This window comes from Orbicella faveolata, unplaced genomic scaffold, assembly GCF_042242905.1.
Source record: "Orbicella faveolata isolate gen_17 unplaced genomic scaffold, um_ofav_v1 contig_2, whole genome shotgun sequence".
Lineage (NCBI taxonomy): Eukaryota > Metazoa > Cnidaria > Anthozoa > Scleractinia > Merulinidae > Orbicella > Orbicella faveolata.
In genome coordinates, this window is record NW_028301547.1 from 24613898 (window position 1) to 24638315 (window position 24418).

At 40.1% G+C, this 24418-nt stretch overlaps 1 protein-coding gene across 2 annotated transcripts; it reads left to right on the plus strand.

Annotated features, from left to right (window-relative positions):
• The first annotated feature begins 318 nt into the window (after window positions 1-318).
• On the plus strand, window positions 319-24065 carry LOC110060284 (voltage-dependent T-type calcium channel subunit alpha-1H-like). 2 transcript variants are annotated; one of them, XM_089288967.1, is made up of 26 exons: window positions 319-555; window positions 1120-1214; window positions 1474-1645; window positions 3308-3614; window positions 4119-4211; window positions 4965-6026; window positions 6392-6543; window positions 7145-7448; window positions 9296-9454; window positions 10283-10522; window positions 11036-11182; window positions 11653-11759; window positions 12809-12932; window positions 13610-13678; window positions 14065-14249; window positions 15128-15254; window positions 15681-15806; window positions 16485-16574; window positions 17463-17646; window positions 18175-18323; window positions 19137-19246; window positions 19683-19810; window positions 20481-20551; window positions 20820-20898; window positions 21176-21297; window positions 21933-24065. In XM_089288967.1, the coding sequence occupies exons 1-26, from the start codon at window positions 425-427 to the stop codon at window positions 23106-23108; spliced, it is 5709 nt and encodes a 1902-aa protein (XP_089145093.1). In that variant the 5' UTR covers window positions 319-424; the 3' UTR covers window positions 23109-24065. The 2 variants fall into 2 exon arrangements, with proteins under 2 accessions (XP_089145093.1, XP_089145094.1); XM_089288968.1 differs by having other exon boundaries at window positions 10283-10393.
• The last annotated feature ends 353 nt before the right edge of the window (window positions 24066-24418 follow it).

Consider the following 24418-nt stretch of genomic DNA (forward strand, 5'->3'; position numbering starts at 1 on the left):
ATACCAATATTTCAGCTTCTATTGAATGTATACGTTTTACTATTAAATTTTGTCCTTTTAAATTTCTGTAGTTTGCTTGCTATATAAAACTTTGGAGACTTTCTACTCTTAGGAAATAATTTCAATGTAAAGTTACTTGGAGATGTAAAAGCTTCTTTAAGCACACGTAATTGCAAGTGTATTTTTCCACTATTTTCTCGTTCTCCTGTAAATTACCGCCGTCACGCAAAGAATCGAAAAAGACTTGTCTGACTCTTTTTGGCCTGCCGTGGGCTTTAAAGCCTTCGACTATATTTCCTTAACACTATTCAATTACTTTGAGCGTTTAAGTATTCTAGTAATACTTGTGAACTGTGTCACTCTGGGACTTTACGATCCGTTTGATCCAGAGTGTAAAACACAAAGATGTCAGACACTGGACGCCATGGAAAAAGTCATCTACACGTTCTTTTTGGCGGAAATGCTGTGCAAATGGATAGCCATGGGTCTGTTTGGAAAGCTGGCTTATTTTGCCGAGTCCTGGAATCGCCTTGATTGCTTCATTGTGGCTGCGGGGTAAGAAAAAAATAATTTGCCTGTCGCTTCTGTCATAAAATAAAACACTTATTGTTTGAGCGGTCAATGCAGAGGGTCAAGACCAAGGGGCGTATTAAATGGAAAATTAGATTTAATTATTCTTTTTCTAAAAGGTTCCCAATTCTATTAAGAACATTGACAAGCTATTTGTGAGGTCCTCTAAATGTTGATTATGATGAAGTATTGTGATAAAATGTTTTTAAATATTAAAACTCGACGCACACAAAGCTCTGTGGGATCGTGGCGATAGAGATTATATAAAAATTATTTGCATTTCTCCGTTTCAAATGACTGCCTTTTTTAAGTTTTGCTTCTTAAAAGTAATCTGAAACCAAACATTTCTTATTTCGAAAGTGTACTTATTTTGTTCTCCTTACTCAGTAAAAAACTTACTGGGCATCTAACAGCTACAAAAGAGAAACATTTTAGTAGTTCTGCTTCAATGAAGAACTCCAGTGGGACGCCATTTCGGATCTGCTGATTTTCCTCGGAATGCAGACTTACAGAATTTTTCAACTCTTCGTTATTTTTGTTGTTTTTTAGCACGTTTGAGCTGCTGTATAACCAGGGGGAATATCTGAGTGCTGTTCGCGCTATTCGTGTACTCAGGCCACTCCGCGCCATTAACAGAGTTCCAAGTAAGTTCCCAGGTCTCACTCGGCCTTGTTAGCCGCTGGGATTACCAGCATGGTTAAAAAACAATTGATCGATAAACGAGTTGCAGTCATAGTGTATAGAACAGTTTTTAACCTAAAGTCGTAAAACCATGCAGAACAAATGTTATCGCTCATTATCGAAGCCTGCCTTTCGTGCTAAAATGAGAAAACCGGGGGAGCCTATCTAAGTCTTGTAATTTTATTCGCTTTTTCATTTAATTTTTTCGTCTTTTAATCTCAGGTATACGGATTCTTGTGACGTTATTGTTGGACACACTCCCGATGTTGTGGAATGTCTTGGCTATCTGTTTCTTCATCTTTGCTATCTTTGGTATTGTTGCTGTTCAGTTATGGCGAGGGGCGCTAAGAGGAAGATGCTTCCTTGAACTACCGGCGAACGTCTCCCGAGATAGGTGAGCGTAAAAAAAGTTATTAATCCGGGAGTGTATACGTCAAAAGGGATAAGAATCATAAAATAAATAAATAATAAACAAATTATAATATTTAGAAGGGAAGCCACATCATGCAGCCTTAGCTGGTTTTCATGCAGATCCTCTGTCCTGATCGAACTGGAATTTGGAGATGTTAGTTTTGTGAAGGGAGGAAAACCGGAGAACCCTGAGAAAAACCCTCAGAACAAGGCCAGAACAAACAGCTAACTTAACCCACATATCACACCGGGTCGAAATCGAACCCGGGCGACCCTGGTGGGAGGCGAGCGCTCTCTCCACTGCGCCAACCCTGCTCCCCCAACTCTAACCCTAACCCTCAAAAGGATTTCAGTTGACCTGCACACCTTTAAATCCTCTATTTTGATTCGTTTTTGTTAATCTGCACCTCTTTTATTCTTAGGGCTAGAAGGGACATTGTCTGTGTTCTTTATCTATTGTTTTAGTTGACCAATTACAAAGAATCTTGTTAACAGTGCAGAGAAACCCAGGGTTTTTAAATGAGAAGATTTGACGCAATCTCTAACTACTTTAATCCTAGGACATACAAGCAAATAGAGGAAGGGAGGGGTGATTGGAATCCTCTTGATCATTAAAAGTTATCATTCGACGAATTTTTTTCTTCCTTTTTATTGGCTGAGAGCCCACCACGTGACCTGCAAATAACTACCTACAAATAATGATCTGTTGATGCGTAATACCGTCTAAATGTGTTTTGCTGCCGGATGTTCTGCTCACACGTAATTGTAACCACGCTCTTGTGTGAAAAATGGCAGATCGCTTCCCTGAGCAGAGAGTCATTTTAAAATGAAAAAAAACTTGGAGATCGAGTGATAAAACAATTATAGACCTCGGTTATTGCAAAACATCGTGATTTGTCAGTGTCTCCCAGAACAATTATTTGTGTCCGGTACGATAATTATTTACCTTCGCCTTCGACTTCGGCCAAATAATTCATCTGCTCGCCTCAGACAAATTACAATATTTTACTTAACTTCGTCCAATATTTGTTTCAAAGTTATTCTGCAGTTAGTATCTAGCCCTTAGCATGGCATATTTTTGATTCCTCCGACGTCTTGTGACGTTACGCGGCGTCATTTGAACCACTCTGTCAGATCTGCGATCTTGGATTCTCGGGAAGCTAAAATATAATGTAAATGATCAGAAATTGGATTCAAAACGTCGCAATTCGATAATGCTGCTCAAGAAAAACGAAAATAGGGAAAATTTCTGTCGATAGGCGAAATCTGACTTCAAAAAGAGAAAAAAACAAAAAGAAACAAGAGCGAAAATGTATGACAAGGCGGTTTTCGCTTGAGTGTCGAAAAGTAATTGGTTTTGTACTTAAGGTGCTACGCAATTGGCTTAAGAAACTTGCGCCACGTTTTCATGAGATCAGAAGTAAAACCCAAACCATATCGTGACTCGCTCGCACGCGTACGTTTTCCCGCGCTTTGCGGCAGTTACATGTATTTACGTTGTGTTTTGATTGGTTCATTGGATTGTCTGTGTCCTTTGTGATTGGCTTGAGTGATTACTTTGGTTTGGTAATTTTTATGACACTCGATTGAAAACCACCCTAATTTCATGACTAAATGTTGACAAGTTCTTCTTGTCTTCTTCCAGTTACAACTTGACAGACTTTTACGTTCCGTCTTTTGACGAACCTGACTTTGTATGTGCCATGAAGGGTGTTCCAGGCATGCAAAGCTGTAACAGTGAGTCAATACCGCCCCTGAAAGATGAAATATCTGGACGAATGTGCACTTTAAGCTATGAAGCATATCTAATCGAAACAAAGAGGTCAAATAATTCCAATGCTTGCGTCAACTGGAATCAATATTACAGTCAGTGCCGAAAAGAAGGCGATAACCCATCCTGGGGAGCCATTGGGTTTGATAACATTTTTATCGCCTGGGTAGCTATATTTCAGGTAAATATCAACGTCTAATTTTGTGACACTGAATAGCGGTAAAGTTTTAAGCAGACAGGTTAAAGAATTAAAGTTGTTCACTAGCGAGACTCAGATTAGAAAATATTGCCCGATGTACATTAAAATCTTCAAACTAAGGTTATAATATGCGGAACACAACAACGAAAAAATTAACCACAGGAGAAAATAAAACGACGAGAGTTGATGAACATATAGATAATTTATTACTGCTAATTGAAGAAGTAGTAAAATAATGTTTTAAACGAGCAAGGTTCGTCTCCCTGATTAATCAAGCTTTTGAAAATCAAGGTTTACTTTAAATTTATCTGGTCGTATTATCCAAACGAGGCTTTAATATACTGACAAGTTACAGAAGCTTGGTATAATATGTTAACAGGGTTGTCCATTTAGCCCTAAATGGGTTCTGCATCAGTAATAACACACAATAAAACATGCTATACATGAAACATCTTGTAATTTTTCGTTACTGCCTTGTGTACTCAGGTTATTACACTTGAGGGCTGGACAGATATCATGTATTATGTTCAAGACGCGCATGGCTTGTGGAACTGGATTTATTTTGTCATTCTTATCGTAGTAAGTACTCTGTTTCTCGAAACTCGAACGTCGGATCACAGAAGGCATGTAGTCATCCTCGATGTAATGGACGGTGTGTATTCGAAGTATTAGAAGGGACCTCTAAAAACCGTCTCATAAATCACACTATAGAGAACTTATTAGTCTATCCAAGACATTCTTATACATTCTTATACATGCTGTCTAGTTATACAACACTTTCTCTTGGTATACCATGGAATATTCCACTTGACACTTGTATCTTTTCAGCGCGGTATACAAACTCACCTTTTGACTACTCGACACCATGCCATAGAAAATAGAGTCACCAACAGAATCACTGCAGCGCAGGATTGGAAAGTTGGGTGTAATACCGCCGAGTATACACCGGCTTCCCTGTATTCTGATTGGCTGAATTTTCTATGGTATGGTATAAATCGTAATACCCACACATGTACACCTTGTACATGCTTCGTAACTTTCTATCGTGTTCTCAATGTGACAGCAGAATAGAAGCGTCGATTTCTTTATTATTAAATATCTGCAAATAGACAGAAGAGGCAAGGAATCACTAAGCTGTATCAAGCAAGAACCTTTAAGACTCCACCGATACAGTTCCTGTTATTATGTGAGAACATTGGACATGAGGGCCGAGGTTCATCTCCTATATTAATAACAAAACTTTCACAACTCATAAACAGAAATGTATGGGAGATCAATGAGGAGAATTTGCAGGTTGATATCATGACTGACGATCACTTCCTTCAATTTCAGATCGCTTCGTATTTTATGACCAATTTGTGTCTAGTCGTCATTACAACGCAGTTTCAAGAAACAAAACAGCGAGAAAATGAACTCCTACGCGCGAGCCGCCGTCGAGAGGGCGCGAGCACGAGTACAATAGCAAGCAGCCGGTATGGAAAAGATGGCTGCTGGGTGGAAATACTTAAGTACATTGAGCACTTAATAAGGAGGTTTAAACGCAGAATCCATAGACGATTTAACTGGAAATATTGCGATAGTGAAAGTAAATGGAAGAAAACTTCAAGGCACAGAAAACGCCGAAGAAGGAAAAAGAAACTTGTTTATCATCATCACCATCATCACCACCATCATCATCATTATCACCATCACGTGCATTGCACAGATCCCGGATGTCAGTGCGGTAAAATAGGTCAGCAGTTTTCCAACGTTCATCCAGGAAGTGTGCAGGTTACACCTAGCACATCTTCGGTGGATATTCGACGCGTTCAATCCAAACCGGTAAAACCGGATGGTAATACCCTAACTGTGCCTGGGCAAGTACCGAACATCGATAAACAGGAAAACAGCAACGAGGCGGGAGGAATACCAACGATTTCTATTGTAACGGGATCTTCTTGTTCCGTGAAGAAAGAACCGTCTTCCTCTGCGCCTGGTGGGGAAATGATCACCACAGCAACTGCAGCTGTGGCCATAAACGGGAAATCTGCAGTGGCTGATATCTCAGCGCACACTTTCTTATCAGCGGCTTCACTTTCTAGCGCAGCCGCAACGGCTACGGCTAGCGCCGCCGCGGCGTCAGCAATACATAATGTTTGCACGTGTGCAGTGGAGCACGTGGAGGAAGACATCAAGGTGGATTATGAATCTGAGTGCGTTTATGAGGAAGATGCTGGCAGTGAGAGCGAATACACTGATGATGAGGTCGAAGAAGGCGCCCAACGTAAGAAAACACCATTTTCCCGTTTTCGTCACATGTGCCGCAATAGCGTGGATAGTAAATGGTTTATGTACATAATCATGGGTGCAATCTTCCTTAATACCTTGAGCATGGGTATTGAATATCATGGACAGGTAAGCAAACATTCTGAGCGCAATAGTTTCTTAAGGCGTTTATCTTTCTCAATATCAAGGCTGGTGCGGCAGACTCAATTTGTCATAGTGTCGTGTTCTTGAGCAAGACAGCTTTTTTTCACAGTGGCTCTCTCTTACAGAGGTGAAGAAATGGGTTCCGGAAAATTTTTGAAAACGTCTGGCAAATAAGCAGATACTTAACGTGTGAAGGTGAAGAAATTGAAGGCTCTTCCTGAAAAAAAAAAAAAAAACAGGGAGAAAAGTTGAGAGAGGAGCAACACTGCTATTGTTAGTTGTATTTATTGCTATTAGAACAACTCCATGCAATCAAACTTGCCTTACGTTCTCTTTTGTTGTATTCATAGCCTTTAAAGATGACGGAGGTGCTGGAAATTCTGAATTACATCTTCACGGCTATATTTGGTTTTGAAATGCTTCTCAAGCTGATGGGCCTGGGTCCCTATGGATATATTAAGGATCCTTTCAACTTGTTTGACGGCTTTATCGTCATAATGAGGTCAGTGTTTTAAAACTGATTAACCTGATATATAGATCGAAGGCCTGAGTTAATTTTATTTTTGAAGCGCCGACTTAACGCGCGGGCATCGCGAGCAATTTAACCTAATCAAAGTCTTTCATAACATGACAACCTTTTCCCCTTTTTGCTTGTCTGCTCCTCTTTGGGGATCTTTGGGATTTTCTTTGATTTGATTGCTATTTAATTTCTTACAAACAGCCGAATTTAAAAATATCGTTTTTTCTGAAAAAAATACAAGCTTTAACAGGCTATTTCTGAGTTACCTTTTGCCTCGGTTTCAAAGCAAGTCTTTGTGCAAAACTTCCCATATGAATATGAGTTGGAGTTGTATAAAAATTACCTGTAGTCGAAACGCATTTCCTACAAATGGTGGTTCTGCACGAAGACTCGTTTCGACAAAATGCAACTCGGAAATTGGCCTATTAAACTGAAGTGCAACGAAACTCGGTATGATTAACTGCAACAAAAACTAAAGGTGTCCCTGAATTGAAGTCCTGTCCTCACATTTGCTAAACTCGTTTTACATCGGGGAAACGTGTGAATTGACATTCATCTTCAGATCTTTTTCAAACTTTTGCAGCATCGTGGAACTATTTGGTGGAGGTGACAGCAGTATCTCAGTGCTGCGGTCTTTTCGTTTACTGCGCATATTCAAGTTGGTCCGTTTTCTGCCGGCGCTCAGACGACAGCTGCTTGTAATGATCCACACGATGGACAACGTGATGACGTTTCTAGCTCTGTTGGTACTCTTTATATTCACGGCCAGTATCCTGGGAATGAACCTCTTTGGAGGCAAGTATATGTTCCCGGATGAGGATGGGGTCGAGACCGCAGCACGGGCTAATTTTGATGACCTGTTTTGGGCCCTGGTAACAGTTTTCCAGGTAAGGGTCCTAGCGACACAGTAATTTTTGCTGAGGTAATAGTTATTGCCAAGTGATGAGGGAGCTTAAGGAATGACGACGGCTACGCCAAGGACAACGTCTGGTAAAAAATGAATTTATAGTTAGCCTTCGAATTTCGCAGTTTTCTATAGATCTGTCAATTAGGCTGATCGGTCTAAAGACTTGCTCAAAGTAAACATGTAATGCTGTTCTGCGGCATTTTGTAATAACTACGCATTTTGTAATACCTTACGCATTTTGTAATAAAAGTTGCAGCATTTTGTAATTACCTGCAGTATTTTGTATTAAATGCAAACGACGCATTTTGTAATAAGAGCTGCAGCATTTTGTAATAAACGTCAGTCTACGCAATTTGTAATAACGTGGTGACGCAAATTGTAATAAGTCTCTTCACACGATAATTTCACCAAGCATACAGATTGGCTGGATTCCCTTCAACACTGGCTTAATATAGTTTGTCAAGTGCTCTCTTTTAGCAGATATTGGGAGCTAAACAACCCACATACTTCTATGCAAATCTATATTTTCAATAAGCATGTGGCATAATTTTAGTCTGAGAGGTGTATAAATTTTGGAAAATAAAATTCTCAATTCCTTAAAAATTTCCTAAATCTTCATAATGGAGAATGGAATACCACCAGGTGAAATAGTTCCACCCATTGTCACGCAAATGTTGACGTTTTATTACTTTCTTTTTCGTGAACCTAACTTGATTCCAAGACTTGGACAAAAGTGAGAAAAAAGAACTTATCTAAAAAATCGCGTGCATCTACTGTACAAATACCCATGCAGATACTGTACTCATATTCAGTTTAAAAAATCCTGCAATAATATAATAACTGATTTTCCATCAGGTTGGTGTTGAAGGGAATCCAGCCAATCTGTATGCTTGGTGAAATTATCGTGTGAAGAGACTTATTACAATTTGCGTCACCACGTTATTACAAATTGCGTAGACTGACGTTTATTACAAAATGCTGCAGCTCTTATTACAAAATGCGTCGTTTGCATTTAATACAAAATACTGCAGGTAATTGCAAAATGCTGCAACTTTTATTACAAAATGCGTAAGGTATTACAAAATGCGTAGTTATTACAAAATGCCGCAGAACAAATGCTAAGGATAAGTCCAAAAGGAATACGAAAAATAAACCATCGTGGCTCACACGTTCTCCAAAATACGCAGAACTTAGTCATTTCACGTTGCTGTTTTGCAAAAGATTGCCACGTAATGCACAAAGATTTCTAACGCACGTGCATAGTCACTATTCTGCTCATTAAACCTTTTGTTTTTTGACGTTCTCGTTGCAATTGCCGTAATGGTTTGCTTAAGCTCCCTTGTGGCTGTTTATCGTGGATGTGTGCCAGACAGACTAGTCACACAATCGACTCTCACCTGTCCTTACCACGAGATTGTTATTATGTCAACCTGACTACAGACCTACTTAAAAACCAAGCAAGCGCACAAAAGCCGCGCCTTAACTGTTCCAGGGTCTCTAGGAGTGCTTTCTGTTCGAGCAAAACTTCCCACTTGAGCTTTCGGAAGTTTCCAGTAGCGAATGAAACAGCATTTTTACAGAAAAAAGCGCAATCTCGCGAGGTAAACCCAAATTTTCAAAACTTTGTTACCAAGAATTCCGTTCCATTTGGCTTTCCTCAGTTGAATGGTCCGCATTCCGGAAATTTAAAATGTTCGGAATTTCCGGAAACTTTCCCACGAAATTTCCGTACCATTAGGCTCCACTAATGAAGCTCGGTAATTTTTGGTTCAATGGAAAGCGCCACCGCTCTATTCTCAGACTGATGTTGTTTTCTTTCTAATGCAGGTGTTGACCCAGGAGGACTGGAACACGGTCATGTACGATGGGATGCGAGCTACATCTAAATGGGCTGCGCTGTACTTCATACTGCTGATGACTATCGGGAATTATATACTATTTAACTTATTGGTCGCCATCTTGGTTGAAGGATTTGCCAATCAACCGGTAAGATTACTTCACGTGTCCTTTGGAAGCTATTTATCACGTGACTGTTTATTCATACTCCTGGTCACTTCATGCAACAGAAACCGGGATAAGTTCCGACCTGTTGGGCTGCTTGGTTTGTACGCAGACTTTACCTTTTTACTACACATACTCTCTTACTCCTTAAGAAAGAGTTAGATTATTATTTCTGTTAGCCCAGAAGCTTCCGGCCGTCGATGTCGAAGTACCTCGGGTAAGCAAATTCAAAGATGCCTAAGGTGCCGGCCAATATAAATACATAAAGATAAAGGGAGGCTTTGCTGATGGCGCAGTGGCCTTGTGACTAAAGCGTTGGACTGCGTGCGGATCGATAAGTCTGCAACTGAGTTCGAGCCTTAGACGCCGAGTTTTTCTGTTGTGCTCTTACACTTTCCTCCCACTATTCGTCTCATTACCCAAAGGGGGACCAACCAAAATGTTGAGAAGACTGGGAATAGCCCGAATTAGATTAGTATAACATCCAGGGTTTGTGTAGGTAATCATACGGTTTTGAGTTTAATTTGGAATTAATTTGCACGAGTGAGTTTTTCAAAGTTTCCGCGCAAACGTTCCGTCGTCATTTTTCATGATTTCATTGGCTCAGGAAATTTCCTCTTGTCTTTCAACCAATCATAATCCAGAATTACGATGTGTAATTTACACTGGTGTTACACTTGAACTGCACTGTTCTCAGCCAATCAGAATCGAGTAATTTTTTCATGTATATTATTGGAAGTATTACTTCTGGTCCTCTCGTGCTGTCAACACTGAAAGACGAAAGCACATTTTTGTTTTCTTTTTCTTTATTAGGAAAAAAGTAGTAGCAGTTGGAGTGTGAAATCACGATCTTATTCCATAAAGCACGACGGAGACTACGAGACGTGCAAAGGCATGGCCCCGTATCCCATGGTTACCCCACGGGTATGCGTGAGTCCCACACCATCCCATGACGTCGCGACAAGAGATGATTATAGGGAAACCGCTGAGCCAGTGCACCATATGCGCTGTTCATTCCCTTCTTTGTCACCTAAATGTTCACTATTTAGAGATGTGAGTTTAAAGATGTAGGGTTTTTCGCATCCAGTCACTTATTCAGGCTAACCGTCAAAATGCGGACCTTTCAGGAGAAATTAAGAAGGATTCCACCAGATGTTCGAATAACAAATGGACCAAAACTTTATACTGAGTTTATTTACGTTGTGTTGCAAACTTCTGTGCGACTATTTTAAAAATATTCTCAAAAAATCTCATTTCTATCAACACCAGATATCGAAAACAAATTTCGAAATTCACATAAAACTCTCGAAAGTATTGGTGAAACGAAACTGATGATAAAATTTGACCTGTGTTGGCACGATTCCTCTGAGCTTTGAAATTTATTTTATCGCATAATTTGTATCCTTAATTAACAAGTAAAAATCAAACTTTTGCAGTGTTTCAGTAGCAAGGCAACATTTAATAAATTCCGCGAACTTCATCGGATCGATCCATTATTGAAGACTGGTACTGAGTTATGATTCAAGCATTTTGCGCAATTTGATCTATCGCGGTTTTTTTTCTTAGGAATGTCACGCGTCGGCTCCAGCCTCCCCGGCCAGCACTTCGCCAAACGTCACTCGTAAGACCCTGTCATTTGGTGATACAAAAACCATGGTGATCGCTAACCCCGCCCAGGCAGAAAGATGTATTACTTCTGATGATGAAAACGAGGTGTTTATAGATAGATAAAGGCTCGCCATAATAAGCATGATAAAGCCAAAAGGACCTCCCTAAAAAGAATTTTCTACATCAATGTAATCCTAAAAATAATGGTCTACGTTATGCATGCATAGGTTTTTTTTTATCTCGGATTGAAAAGGTCGCGCAATCTTAGTTCCAAGTTTCTATCCTGTCTCTAGGAAAAATTCCAAAGTGATTCACTCAAATCTTCATCTTGGTGTTGGAGGCGCGTTACGTGTAAGAGCGAAGGTGCTTAGTCATGTTTCAAGCATCGTTTTGACCAGACATGTAGGAGGACAAATCCCGTGATAGCGCTATTTAAGAATGCAGCTATAAGTCATATGTGACTGGACTGGGCGACGCAGGTCAAGATGGGGCAAAAGCGAGCACATATTAAAAAGCATACCCAGGATGAATTTGCGACAAATGGCGTGATATTTTTCTTCGTTTTCTTGTAACAGACTAGTGCCAAGGAGGATGACGAGGCTGTCGTTAGGATCCAGGACGGCTCGACCTGTTGTCACAAGCGAAGGAACTGGTCATTGTTTCTTTTTTCGCCATCCAATAGGTACGCATGCGTAGAAAGCACCACTATAATTGGTCATGGTGGACTATTAACTTGAAACTGCTAAGTAGAGTTACATGTAATAAACACAGGCGCTCTCTTTCACTACAGCTCACGGCCAACTCGCAGCTATAAGGTGTCCCCGACACTATATCAAACTGATTTGAGAATCACCAACCACAGAGGACACAAATTTCTGCCATCGGTGACAGAGTCGGCAATCGCCTCGTGTGCCACTTTTTTGTTCTTACCACATTTTGACGTCACCTGTGATCTACTAAGCAATTAGATTGTGAGCTCGAGATTTCTATCGCGCGATAGAAATCGAGAGCGAATAATCTAATTGCTTTAGTATAAATCTACTAGTCGTTCAAAAATTAAATTATCTAAATCATCTTCACAGACACATCGAAAACGCTATGAAGCGGCCGTCATTTTGTTGACACTATGAAGTGTACACTGCTACGCTACTCACTATTTATCGCAGAATAGATAGTGAGTAGCGTAGTCAATCAGAGAACAGCATTCGTGATAGAAAACTAGTAGATTTATGCTAATACTGAACAGACGCACTGCGACATGGAATCTATTTGATAAGTAGATGATATTCTTTAATCTTTATACTTGTCTACATGATACTTATAACAGAAATCAGATGTTTATCAAATCCACAGGGTTACGTGAAGCTCAATTTTTTATACGTTCGCGAAGCTCGACAGTAAAGCTAGAAAACAAATTAGTTTGGTTCTCTGGATGTTCAAGAATTCCAAAAACTGATCATTGCGTTGGTTAGAACGAAGGACGAAACTCTAATAATTTGTACTGAGAAATAAAGATGTTGTTGTTGTTGTTGTTGTTGACGCCCTAAATACGATAAGATCATTGAGTCGGCAATGCCCATGAAAATAAATATAATATACTGCTGCAAAAAATACTTTGTTTAGTCACTAGCTAGTTGCTTACTTACTTATCTTTGAACAGAAATGTTTTAGTTACGGACGAATTTCAAACTACCATGTTCTGAAAGAATGTGAATAACAATTGTTTTACAGGTTTCGCACATGGATGGTGACGGTGTACAGAAACAAGTGGTTTGACCGCGTGGTACTGGTTTTCATTCTTTTGAACTGTATTGTTATGGCCCTTGAAAGACCGGATCTACCCAGCGACAGCACGGTTAGTTAGCCACATTGATCTCGATCTGTTACAGTCTTTATTATATGACTGAGAAAATTACACCATTGAAAAGAACAGGCCGATTTAGCGTTAACATTTAATTTGCAGTGCAGTGCCAGTGAACGCGCGCGAAAAAGGCTCGTCCAATTTTGAAAGAATTTTCAAATATTACTCGTATTGTAATCTTAAATCACAGTCGTATTCATACTGGTACCTACACTAATTCAATTGTCTTCGGTGTTAAGCGGGATTTTCCTTGGAGTAAGTGCAAACGTAAAAATGTCTTTTGGAGAATTTTTCAGTTCTTTGAGCGAGAGACTAAGCGAGTAGGATCACCGGACTATTCAACGAGTTCCTAGATTAATTGTGGTTTGTTCAGTAAAAAACTTACTAGAATTGACAAGCAAAGTTTGATCGCTTGGTAAAATTTCCCATTCTTTCCTCGGGTGCTCTCTTCATGTTAAAGCAAACAAAATGAAAAATATAATTGCTTGTTTATTTAAGTAGTAAATTCAATTTGCTAATTAATGGATAAGAAGATGAGATATTCAAGTGGTCAAGGAAAAAGAAAGAGAGAACTTTCTTTTATTGCTCGCTGTTTAACATAAATTCTCTTTCCTGTTCGTGTAGTTTGTTTTTATTCCATTTTTACCTTGTGGCTGTTCATTCTGTTGCAGATGAAGAAAGTGATTACTATTTGCATGTATATCTTCCTGGCGATCTTCACATTAGAAATGATTATCAAGGTAAAATTTTTAACAGAATGGCAATTAAACAAGGTCGATACCAAAAACGTTTCGCGACAGTGACATGATAGAGTCCAAACTGAGAGCCAAGATACATCCTGCTGACGACACCCAACAAGGTCAAAACAAACTGTACACGGTTGCATGTGTCATTAGCCTTGCTAAATTGTTTTTTTATTGCTATTTTTGGCTGATCAAAACTGTTGTTACAGATCCTGCGTATACCAGCAACATCATCGTTTGCTGTCCTTTGCCATATTTGTACAAAGTTTTAACAGTCACCTGTAACCAATACCCACCCTACCCTTGTCCCCCGCCCCTCCCCACAGTGCAACCAGAGTGATAAATTATACCAGCTCTCTACGTTTCCACCCTCCCCTCTCCAGGTGATTGCTCTTGGTTTTTGGATTGGACGTGATACGTACATGCGCAGTGCATGGAATGTTATGGACGGCTTTCTGGTGATCGTGTCTTGGGTTGACGTCATCGTTTCCCTGACAACCGACACGCAAAGTTCCATTCTGGGTGTGCTACGCGTGTTTCGAGCACTAAGAACACTCAGACCTCTAAGGTAAGTTTCGATCATGCCCAGCTGTGCTTTGTTCTGCGTGCTATAAAATGCTTGAAGGGACAGTCTCCAGGCTGATGTGTCGTGTTTTAATCAGTGTAGCGGGGAGCTTTTTAAAAACTAGCTTTGTTATTTTGCAATGGAAGGAAAACCTTGCCAGGAGTGGTGGAAACTAAGGAATGTAAACTAAAAGGGAAAAAAACTGTTCAATGACAAAATTTCACCAAGCTGTCACTTTTGTTTCTTGATACCCTGTCAAGAGACAGAAAACTTGTTTCCTTGTAATAATATACTCCTCCCGGTAAATACCGATTCTGTTTGCTCCCACAGTCTTTTTATCCAATTTATTGGTATATTTAGAGGCATCTTCCAGTAATATATTGAGATTAGGAAAGAGAACTTCCAGAAATCAGCCAGAAATGACACTGTCCCTTAAATGCTAAAGTTGTAGATCAGATCTATCATGTTTAACACTGAAAACAACGTTACCGAACTTTCTTTGATTATTCTGCAATTTAAAGACATACGTTTCTTCCAGCTAATTGTTGCAAGTCAATGTCTTATCTAGCTTACTATACTACTTTAACACTTACGGAAGTTGTCTTGAACACGAACTGACTCCTAGGCAATTTACCCAGTTGCAAGACTCGTCAAAACTCCTTCAGACAGAATACTACTTTCGAAACGAAATATTCTGTAGCGAGAATTTTGAAAGTTAAAGTATAATAGAAAGGTTGGCGTGACAAACTCAAGATTGAATGGAGGAGAGGCGGGGAGAACTGTTGCCTTTTCGTTTGCTGAAGAAAATTGCAATATTTATGAGCTGAAGACTTGTTCAGAAAGGACAATCGTTAATACAACTTGTTTTGTTGTTATGTTAGGGTCATCAGTAGAGCGCCCGGTCTAAAGATTGTCGTGGAGACATTAATATCATCATTAAAACCAATTGGAAACATTGTGCTTATAGCTGCGACATTTTTCATCATCTTTGGCATTCTTGGCGTACAGGTAAAAATCTGCAAGGCAATTACTGTAACTAGTACATGTAATATTCTGCATTGTCATTTTATTAAGGACAGCGTTTTTATGAGAGGATCTTTGATGACGTCACTGTTTGCATTTATTCCCCATCAGCATGCGACTCGAACCGAAGTCGTCATACTAGATGTCAGTTGACTTCAAACATTTATAGGCCGGTTTGAGAAAGTCACATGTTGGTAGCATTTTAAGCCATTTCGTTGTAATATTGAAGGAGATATTGGCTTTCAAAAACTGTAACATATCTAATTAGCTAACACATTCTCTAAATATAAACCCAGGTCACACAAAATTGTTTTCGATTCATGGGAGTCAAACTTCTTGGGACAATTAATCGTGCTTGAGAGATTTTATAACGTTGCACTCATTGATCACGTGATTGAAATTTGTTTGCAGTTGTTTAAAGGAAAGTTCCACTATTGCAAGGAAGCCGAATATCCAACTGTGATAACAAAAGAAGACTGTCTACATCGAGGATACACTTGGGAAAACAAGGAATACAACTTTGATAACTTGGCGAAGGTGAACTGTTTTTTATGTTTTGTTTTGTTTTGATTTGATTTGATTTATTTTCCTTTTTTTAGGGGGGGGGGGTTAAGCGACAAGCCAGCGATTTTTTCATTTCTAGCTCAGTTACGTTGCCATGAAACTTGACGTTATCACACATGAGCAGAGGGAGGTTAACGAGCGATACCATACTAATATAGTTTTTAAATCCTATTAGAGAGTTCTTGTGAAGAGCTCCGGCCAGGGGGGGATATTGGGATACCAATAGGTAACCGATTTTTTTCCCCATAAGATACCAATATACCTCAAAATTGTAAAACGTGTGATGCTAACAACAATGCAATGCAATACAATACAATACAATGTATTTTATTTATTCTCCCAAATAGGTTTTTCAGAATTAATTTACATCGAGTAAAAAGGAAATAGAATAAATTCAAATTGTCTAATTACATTCATATTAAAAACACGTGATGTATGACTCATAAAACAACCTAAAATTATTTACATTTATTTCATGTCTATATACCAAATACTTGAAATCCAGGAAAAGAAACTAGATACCTTATACCCGAATTGTGACAAATAAAATACCATAACCTTGAATTAAAACAGCTCCGGATATCGTATGCAAATGGCCTGTATGTAGAAACATTCAGTTGTCAAATGATTCACTCTCCTTTTCTCTGACAGGCGTTATTGACATTGTTCGTGTTCTCAACTAAAGACGGCTGGGTGACCATAATGTATGATGGGATAGATGCTGTCGGTATCGACAAACAGGTACACATAAAAGACGTTATTGAATGTAACTGGGATTATTGAACTTTAAAGGATTAGTTAAATAGCCCTGTGTTGGTATCCCAGGGGTTACTCCCAGAAATATTGGATGGCTTCTGCGGCCCGCTTCCCAAAACCCTTACCCTATTGATGACCAAAATCGACGATTTTCCCTACCCTATTTATGACCTGACCAAACATCCGACACCCTATTCATGACCATTGTGGCTGGCGCAGTTGCCCTAAAGATAATTTGTCAAGAGTAGCTTTTTCTCAAAAAACATACCCAATTCAAGACTAGAGTGCAAAACCCACTGACCCTATTTATGACCAAAATGGCCAAAACGCGATACCCTATTTATGACCAAAACGGTTGAAAAACCCTACCCTTTGGGGCCGCATATACCTATAGAGCCCATATAAGTGAGTACCCCCTCGGGGATGGTGTACAGTCAAGACAGAATGATTGAGATGCCCGGCTCCAGGAAAATGTTCCGCTGGGGTCTCCTCTGGGAGGTTAGCATTCCCCCAATCCAGCTACGATGAGGAAATGTACCCTCCCTGGTTTGTTTTCGTAGAACATTATTCGACATACAAATGATATGAAACTATTATGAAGGGACGATGGCTAAAGATGGCAAATATTAAAATGGGTTACATCACGCTGTGGACAAATGTGATGACATGGCTTTAATTTTCAACGCTCTGCAATGTCTTCAGAGGTCTCACACTGTTAATTTAGTGCACGTTTACTCCATTTATAAGTAATAGTTTTGGAAAAAAGTGATTGTGTCTCTTTAGCTTGTAGGTCCCAGAAAAAAGAACACAGCGAAAATCCACGAAACACTGCTTATTGACGTTTTTTGTTTTTGTTTTTGTTTATTTTTTCAGCCAATAAGAGACAACAACAAGTGGAACGTGCTGTTTTTTGTGGCATTTTTGTTGTTGGCTGGTTTCGTGGTCCTCAACATGTTGGTTGGTGTAGTTGTGGAAAATTTCCAAAAGTGCCGTGACATGATAGAAAAAGAGCGCTTGGCAGAGAAACAAAAAAAGAAAGCTGAAAAACTGCGATCAGGTGGGTTCATGCAGTTTATTTAAATCTCAAATAAGTTAACGAACCATCATTCTTTTCCCAAGGTAGCTAATTAAGGTTTTAGTTTCAGTTAGCTTAGCTGGAATAAGTCATAAGATTTCTTTCCTTTCCGGACTCCACAAGACAAATGCCATACTGATGACGCAATAGGCTATTCCGGAGTTACCTCTTGCCTCTGTGTCAAAACGAGTCATAGTGTCAAACCATTCGCATGAAAATATGTTTCGACCATAGTTTCATTTTCATGCAAACCAAACTCATTTTTGTACGAAGACTCGTTTTGAAACAGAGGCAAAAAGTAGCTCGGAAATGGCCTATTTTTCAGACACCTGTGTATGGTCTGTGCGGATTGGTTGTTGGTTACGCGCGCAATTGTCGACGCTACACCGATCTTTGTACAGTTACTTGCACTTCGAATTGAATTTTAGATTCTATTTCAGAAAGAGAGAAACGCCATTTTTTCAAGACCTAAAAAAATTGGTCTAATTTGTCATTTTTTCCCTCTCACAGAATCCAACGAGGAAGAGGGCGGAGAATTCCCACAACCTCGGCGGTTTTTCCACCGGATCTGTACCCACGGGTACTTTGACCTGGGAATATCGGCTGTCATTGTTCTAAATGTCATTTGTATGGCTATGGAGCATTACAATCAACCCGAGGTAAGAAATCTTCTTCTTAGTAATCTTGTGTTCTACAGCCTTGTGTATTTTGATACAACTACATGTGCCTGTACATGGCTTACCGTCAGTTTTTTTTTGGGGGGGGGGGTGCGGGGGGGAGAGGAGGGATTGTTTAGAAGTGACGTGGGTTGCAATGTCATTTGTCTTTCAGCTGACAATCCAGGTGAAATTAATTGGCAGAGTCCCTTGGGCGTCTCAGTTCAACTGAAGTTTAGATATCGTTTCTGGAAAGGGGCTTTCCTCTCCATTTTGTTATTGCATTGCTACCATTTGCTATGTCATGCCAGCATTCAGAAAATCCATATTTTCTCGGACAACGTGCGAGTCAAGCGAGAGAAACTGATACGACATAAGGCCTGAAAAGTGAGCATGGACGACCTTTAAAGTGTCATGAGATAAACAAAAAACCACGAAAATTTTGCTTTGCAGTTTCATGAGACTCCATCTTCGGCTACACCGACTGCAGCTATTTGGTGTGCTATGGAACCATGTACTGATTAACAGGGAGCATTCAAAAAGCATCGGTCGTATCCCGAGCTGAACATTAAATGTTTAATGCGGACTGCATAAATTGCAACTCGTCCACACGTTCTAAAAATACAATTTAGCCCCCACTTAGAGGTGGTGACAGGTTCTAGCGTATATAATTCATAAATCAGATCTTACTCAGACTTACAGGCCTAGCATGTTTCCTATACTCAGATTTATGGATTTGGTTCTCAGCTCAGAGTGCAGTGCAATTATTTACCTTGTAACATGATCCCTTTGTTACCCAATTCTTACACTTTCTAGGAAATGAGTGTGTTTCTAAAGTATGCCAATTACGTTTTCACGGCTATCTTCATTGTGGAAGGCGTTTTAAAGATCTACGCTCTAGGATTCAGGAAATACATCAAAGAAAGGTAAAACAGTATGAATGGCTCATTGCGTCTATTACTGCAATGCTGTAAGTCGTCATCAGAATGCATCATCAGTGTTCATCTCAGGGTGCTTTCCATTATGCCAGACCGACCGATCAGAGACCAGTTGGACTAGCTAAGGAAAAATGTGGAACGACACTCTCCGATCACACCAGGCCAGCCGTGAGGAACGGCTCTTGCCATTTTCTATTCGTTTTCCCGATCCCCACATTACAGAAATCTACTGAAGAGAGGAAGGACAATGAAACGATCTGTCAAAATAGAGCGGCGCATTATTGTCCGGCCGGTCCGACCGATCAAAGTAGACTACCTCAAATAAACCGAAACAGACCTCTCCATTTGAATTCCGACCGAAATCCCCGGACTTTTTGGTATAATGAAAAGCACCCTCGGTAACAATGATTCTTATCGTTAACAGGTGGAATCAGTTGGACTTGTTCATCATTTTGCTATCAATTGTCGGAATTGTTTTGGAAGAGATGAACTCTGAGCTGCCAATCAACCCGACTATCATCCGGGTCATGCGAGTGCTCAGAATCGCTCGAGGTGGGTTCCTCCTTTTTTTACTCAAACCATACAATCATACTGGGCAAAGAATGAAAACCAGCCTCCCCCTTCCAACCTCCAACAACCCCCGCCCTCCCCCAACAGAATTCGAGCCGAAGGAAGAAACATACTGATGACATGGCTATATGCTCATCTATGAAGTGTCTCCTGGTTGGCTGAAAAGTCTGCAAAATGTCAAACTGGCCGCGCGTATCGAAAGCAATTTAATTTTTTTTGTTATGAGAAAACTGACTGTTACGAAAAATTGTCTAAGTTAATTTCTAGAATAATCTAGAACCGGAAGTCATTCAGCCGTGACCAATTTGTATAAGAACATTCCAGAACATTCTGATCCTTATGTAATTACTCAGATTAAAAACTGTGTCAAACTACTTAATTTAGCTCCTAATAGAAGTTTCTAGACCCATAAGCCTCATGTATATTAGAGCGAGCGTTTCTTCTGTGAGAGAGATTGATTCAAATTTCAATAAGCTTAGTGCTTTAAATTCGCGAAGTTATCTTACGGAAATAAATTAGTTTGTTGCTGTTACCGGCGATACTGAGTTCTGTCTGGAAACAACCCTGCTCTACGACGATACTCGTAACACTGACCCCTTGTTTATTGTTGCAAGGCACATTTTGCTAGCATTTTTCTTCTCTTCAACTATAGTGCTTAAACTTCTGAAGACAGCTGAAGGAATCCGAAAGCTGCTTGACACTGTTGCCGAGGCCCTACCACAGGTAAGTGGTCCTAAGTCTGAATTTTAACATGAAACTGCAACTTTGCCTCTAATTCATCATTTTGCAAGACTCGATATTACGCACGTTAGTTCCTTTCCAGTCATCTATCAGAACAAAATCTAGCACATGACGTCACTTGGTTATGCCTTCATAGTCCTGAAATTTACATCGGCATTTTGTTTCTTCTTTACGATTAAGGACTCGTTGCCGACCGAAACAGGTAACAGGCTAAACTGATCGAGTTTTGTTTTTTCTTCTCCTGATATAGGTTGGAAACTTAGGTCTATTGTTCCTTCTGATGTTCTTTATCTTTGCCGCCTTGGGTATGGAACTATTTGGTCAGATTGGTAAGTCATGAAAACATGATTCATATAAACTGGTCGCGTTAGCTAGTATTCTTCGTATATTTCTCCGAATAAATAATGATATGATTAGCTAACTCATGTAAAAGATTGCTAAACCTTCTTTATTTAGTTTGCCAAAACACACTTGACTACAACCAAACCATTTGTAGAAACTGTCCCCCAGAATTTCAAAGCAATGAAAATTTTGTCACAAAACCAAGAGATTGTAATGAAAGTCTCTTGACGAAACTAATTGTTTTTAACTACTCTTGTACCCAAGACTGCACGGACGAGGTACCCTGCGAAGGACTGGACAATCATGCGCACTTCAAGAATTTTGGCTTCTCGATGTTGACTTTGTTTCGAGTGTCAACTGGGGACAACTGGAATGGAATCCTCAAGGTATTCAAATTTGCCCTTATTTCATCGCTTGGAGTAAAATCATTATTTATCAACTGGAGGCATTTAGCTGATAATTATGGCTATCAAACTTTGTTATGGTATTGATTAATTGGTAACAAGACTTTGTGTCATTCAGTCCTGTCTGTCATTGTACTCGCGATTGAATAAAGCTGAACTCCAACTAGATCTAGATCTACACAGCGGGGGAGGGCCTTGCAAGGGGATATACCCATCACTACAAGACTATAGGGTGAAAAAAGGGGTGGATTACAGACGAATTTGGACTTTACTCACTCCTATTACCACTTTTATAAAATTCTTATATGAAATACGGTCCGCTTACGTTTGTATTGATTTTTCTTTTGTAGCACCTTAGTTCGAGATATCGGGCAACTATAATGGACTGTTTTTTTTGTTGTGGTTTGTTTGTTTGTTTGTTTTCGTTTCTATCCCTTCTCTTTTAACTGTGAGGATCAGTTTCCTCTCGTTACTGAGCATCGATTTAGGAACTGGGGGCAGCAGGAACTATGGAAAGCCTGGATAAGTCGGCTTGGACTCGTGTGAGACAGTGGGATTTTATCTCCTTTCTTTCACTTTCATTTTTTTTAATTCTATGTTTTCTGTCTTGCCAACAGGATATCATCAACAAGAAACGTTGTGAACTCGATCCTACACCAGGCTGCACCGTACTAGAGCACATCGCTCCAATCTACTTTGCAATCTTTGTTCTAGCGACACAGTTCGTGCTGCTGAATGTTGTGGTAGCCGTGTTAATGAAGCACTTGGAAGAAGCCAAAGAAGAACTCCCCATTAATTCGTCACAGGAAGTAACTGATAATGTACCAGGCTTGCAAGTGGACTGGAACCCAGGCGTGGACTCCATACAGGGTCATTCATCCAAAGATGGAGATTTTTACACAGATCCTTCTCGTCCGGGAGGGAGTGGGACCAAATCGGAATCTAACAATAACGCTATGGTCGTGGTCCCTGTAGTTGGGTTTCTTCGTCAATCAAATGACTCGGACAGTAGTTTGAGTTCTTTTGATCATAATGTACAAACTGTCGGAGACGGCGGGGACTTACGAAAGCGGCTTCCCCCAGTTGATTACACGAAACCAGAGCAAAGCCCGAGTCTTGCTACCTTACGACTTCCACCGATAGGGAGCCAATTAAGTGGACTTAATAAGATCGGTAAAAGCTCGGAGAAAATCGATGATTCATCGTTGTCGGGACTATCTAGTCCCGAAACTGAAAAGCCTGCCAAAAGTCGGCTGGATGGTCAAATATCTCCTCGGGCTCCCATATACGTCATGAGTGAAGACAGTGACTTAAATGACAGCAGTATGGAAGTTAATCGAGACCGAGGAAGAGTGTTTAGGCCAGTTGACAGAGCTGCTAAATCAAAAGGATCAGTGCGTTCACCTTCACCACACTCGAGCAGCGAAGATGAAGACAAAAGGAAGAAGTTTTCTCTTAAGAAACCTTTTCCTTTAAGAGGGAAGGCTTTCAAGAAGGAACCAAAAGCGACTTCAATTGTGTCGCCCAAAACGGAAAGTAAACCGGCTAAACAGGGCGGAAAACCGGTCAAACCCGACTCTAGGTGGGCTGCTCCGGTGTTTGCGGGAGTAGGAAAAGGGAAAGAAGAAATGAGACTCGGTGAAACAGAACCAAAAAATAAAGATGACAAAGACACGAGCTATCAAATGCAAAGCTATGTGAGACAGACGCTCACATCTCCGATTGGATGCAGATGTTTCTACTCTCAGAGAAGACGGTGCGGTGGCGTGTATTTTCGACACTTCAACCGCTGATGACACGTCAAGTTTAATGGGATGTCATGCACCTAAGCTTTAATTTACGGGTTTCACTCGAACACTCGGGCATACTGTGGTCGCACTTAGTCAAATATATAAAAACTGTCCTTCTATAATGCCGGCTATAATGTGAAAGCTGTTCATTGTGTAGTCGTTGGGAAATCCTCAGAGTGACCTGCGAGAGATTCTTTTTCATGCGTATGTTGGTCGTATCTATAATGCCCCGTTCACACCAACTAAACTAGTTTAACTTAAGCAAGTTTAGGTTTTCCAGTTTGTAGATTACGCTTTACAGTCATTTTGAGAAGGCAAATTTCAAACCACCTTGCTAACATATTTTAATCAAGCAGTTTTTTACCTCGTCAAGTTGTGGGGTGTGGATGCCGATGAGCAGCTCATTTTAAACCTTGTTTAGTTACACCACTTTTCAACATGTTTAACATGTTGGTGTTAACGGTGCATTAATTATAATTCTTTGGATATTCTGGCTTTGCGCTCTCAGACCAAAACCCTTCTATTTTAACTATTTCGTAGTCGCTTAAGGCGATAGCTTAGTTTGCCTGTAGAAAGATCAGTAAGCCCGTTTGCGCCTGCTCGTTAGAGCTACGACCGCGGTACAAGGAAATTGCAGCGGAGTACCTTTATCTTGTTCAATCTGCACAAGCTCTCGTGGCAGTCCAAAGATTGATCTTAAAATAATTTTAGACTACGAAAACTTTTCAATTAATCGAACAGAAACCCTTCGAATTGTGGAGTTTTTATTTTTGTAGGAGTTGATCATTGTAAATAGGAGTGAACGGCTCTTAAACGTGTAAAAAGAAACATGGTGGTGGAATCTCGTAGACACTAACCTGCATCTCACGAGATATGCAAAGAAAGATGTGTAAAGGATATAATTTGCAGAACTTCTTGTTCTATGGTTTTTAACAACAGAATAAAACATTGAAAATAGTGGTTTCGAATGTTGCTTATTTGTCTCTCTTTTCATCTGCAACCTCCACCATCATTTCCCATACATTTCTGATACATCTCATTCAGAACCAAACGCAAGAGTCGTACTGGATAAATATCGGCCCTGAGCCTTGATGGAGCATATCGAACTCGGTGAGGGGAGTAATGAAAGGACCTCGACTCAGGGCAACCTCGTTCCCAGGGTCTCTCGTCTTCTTAGGGCGGGAAGATTAACGACCCTTGGAACGAGGTTGGACTGAGGGTCGATGTTCTGGGTCCCGGTACTACCCGAGGAGACAAACGTACTTGATCTGTCACCTATGAATTACTAAAAAACCTTACTGATATGAAGACAA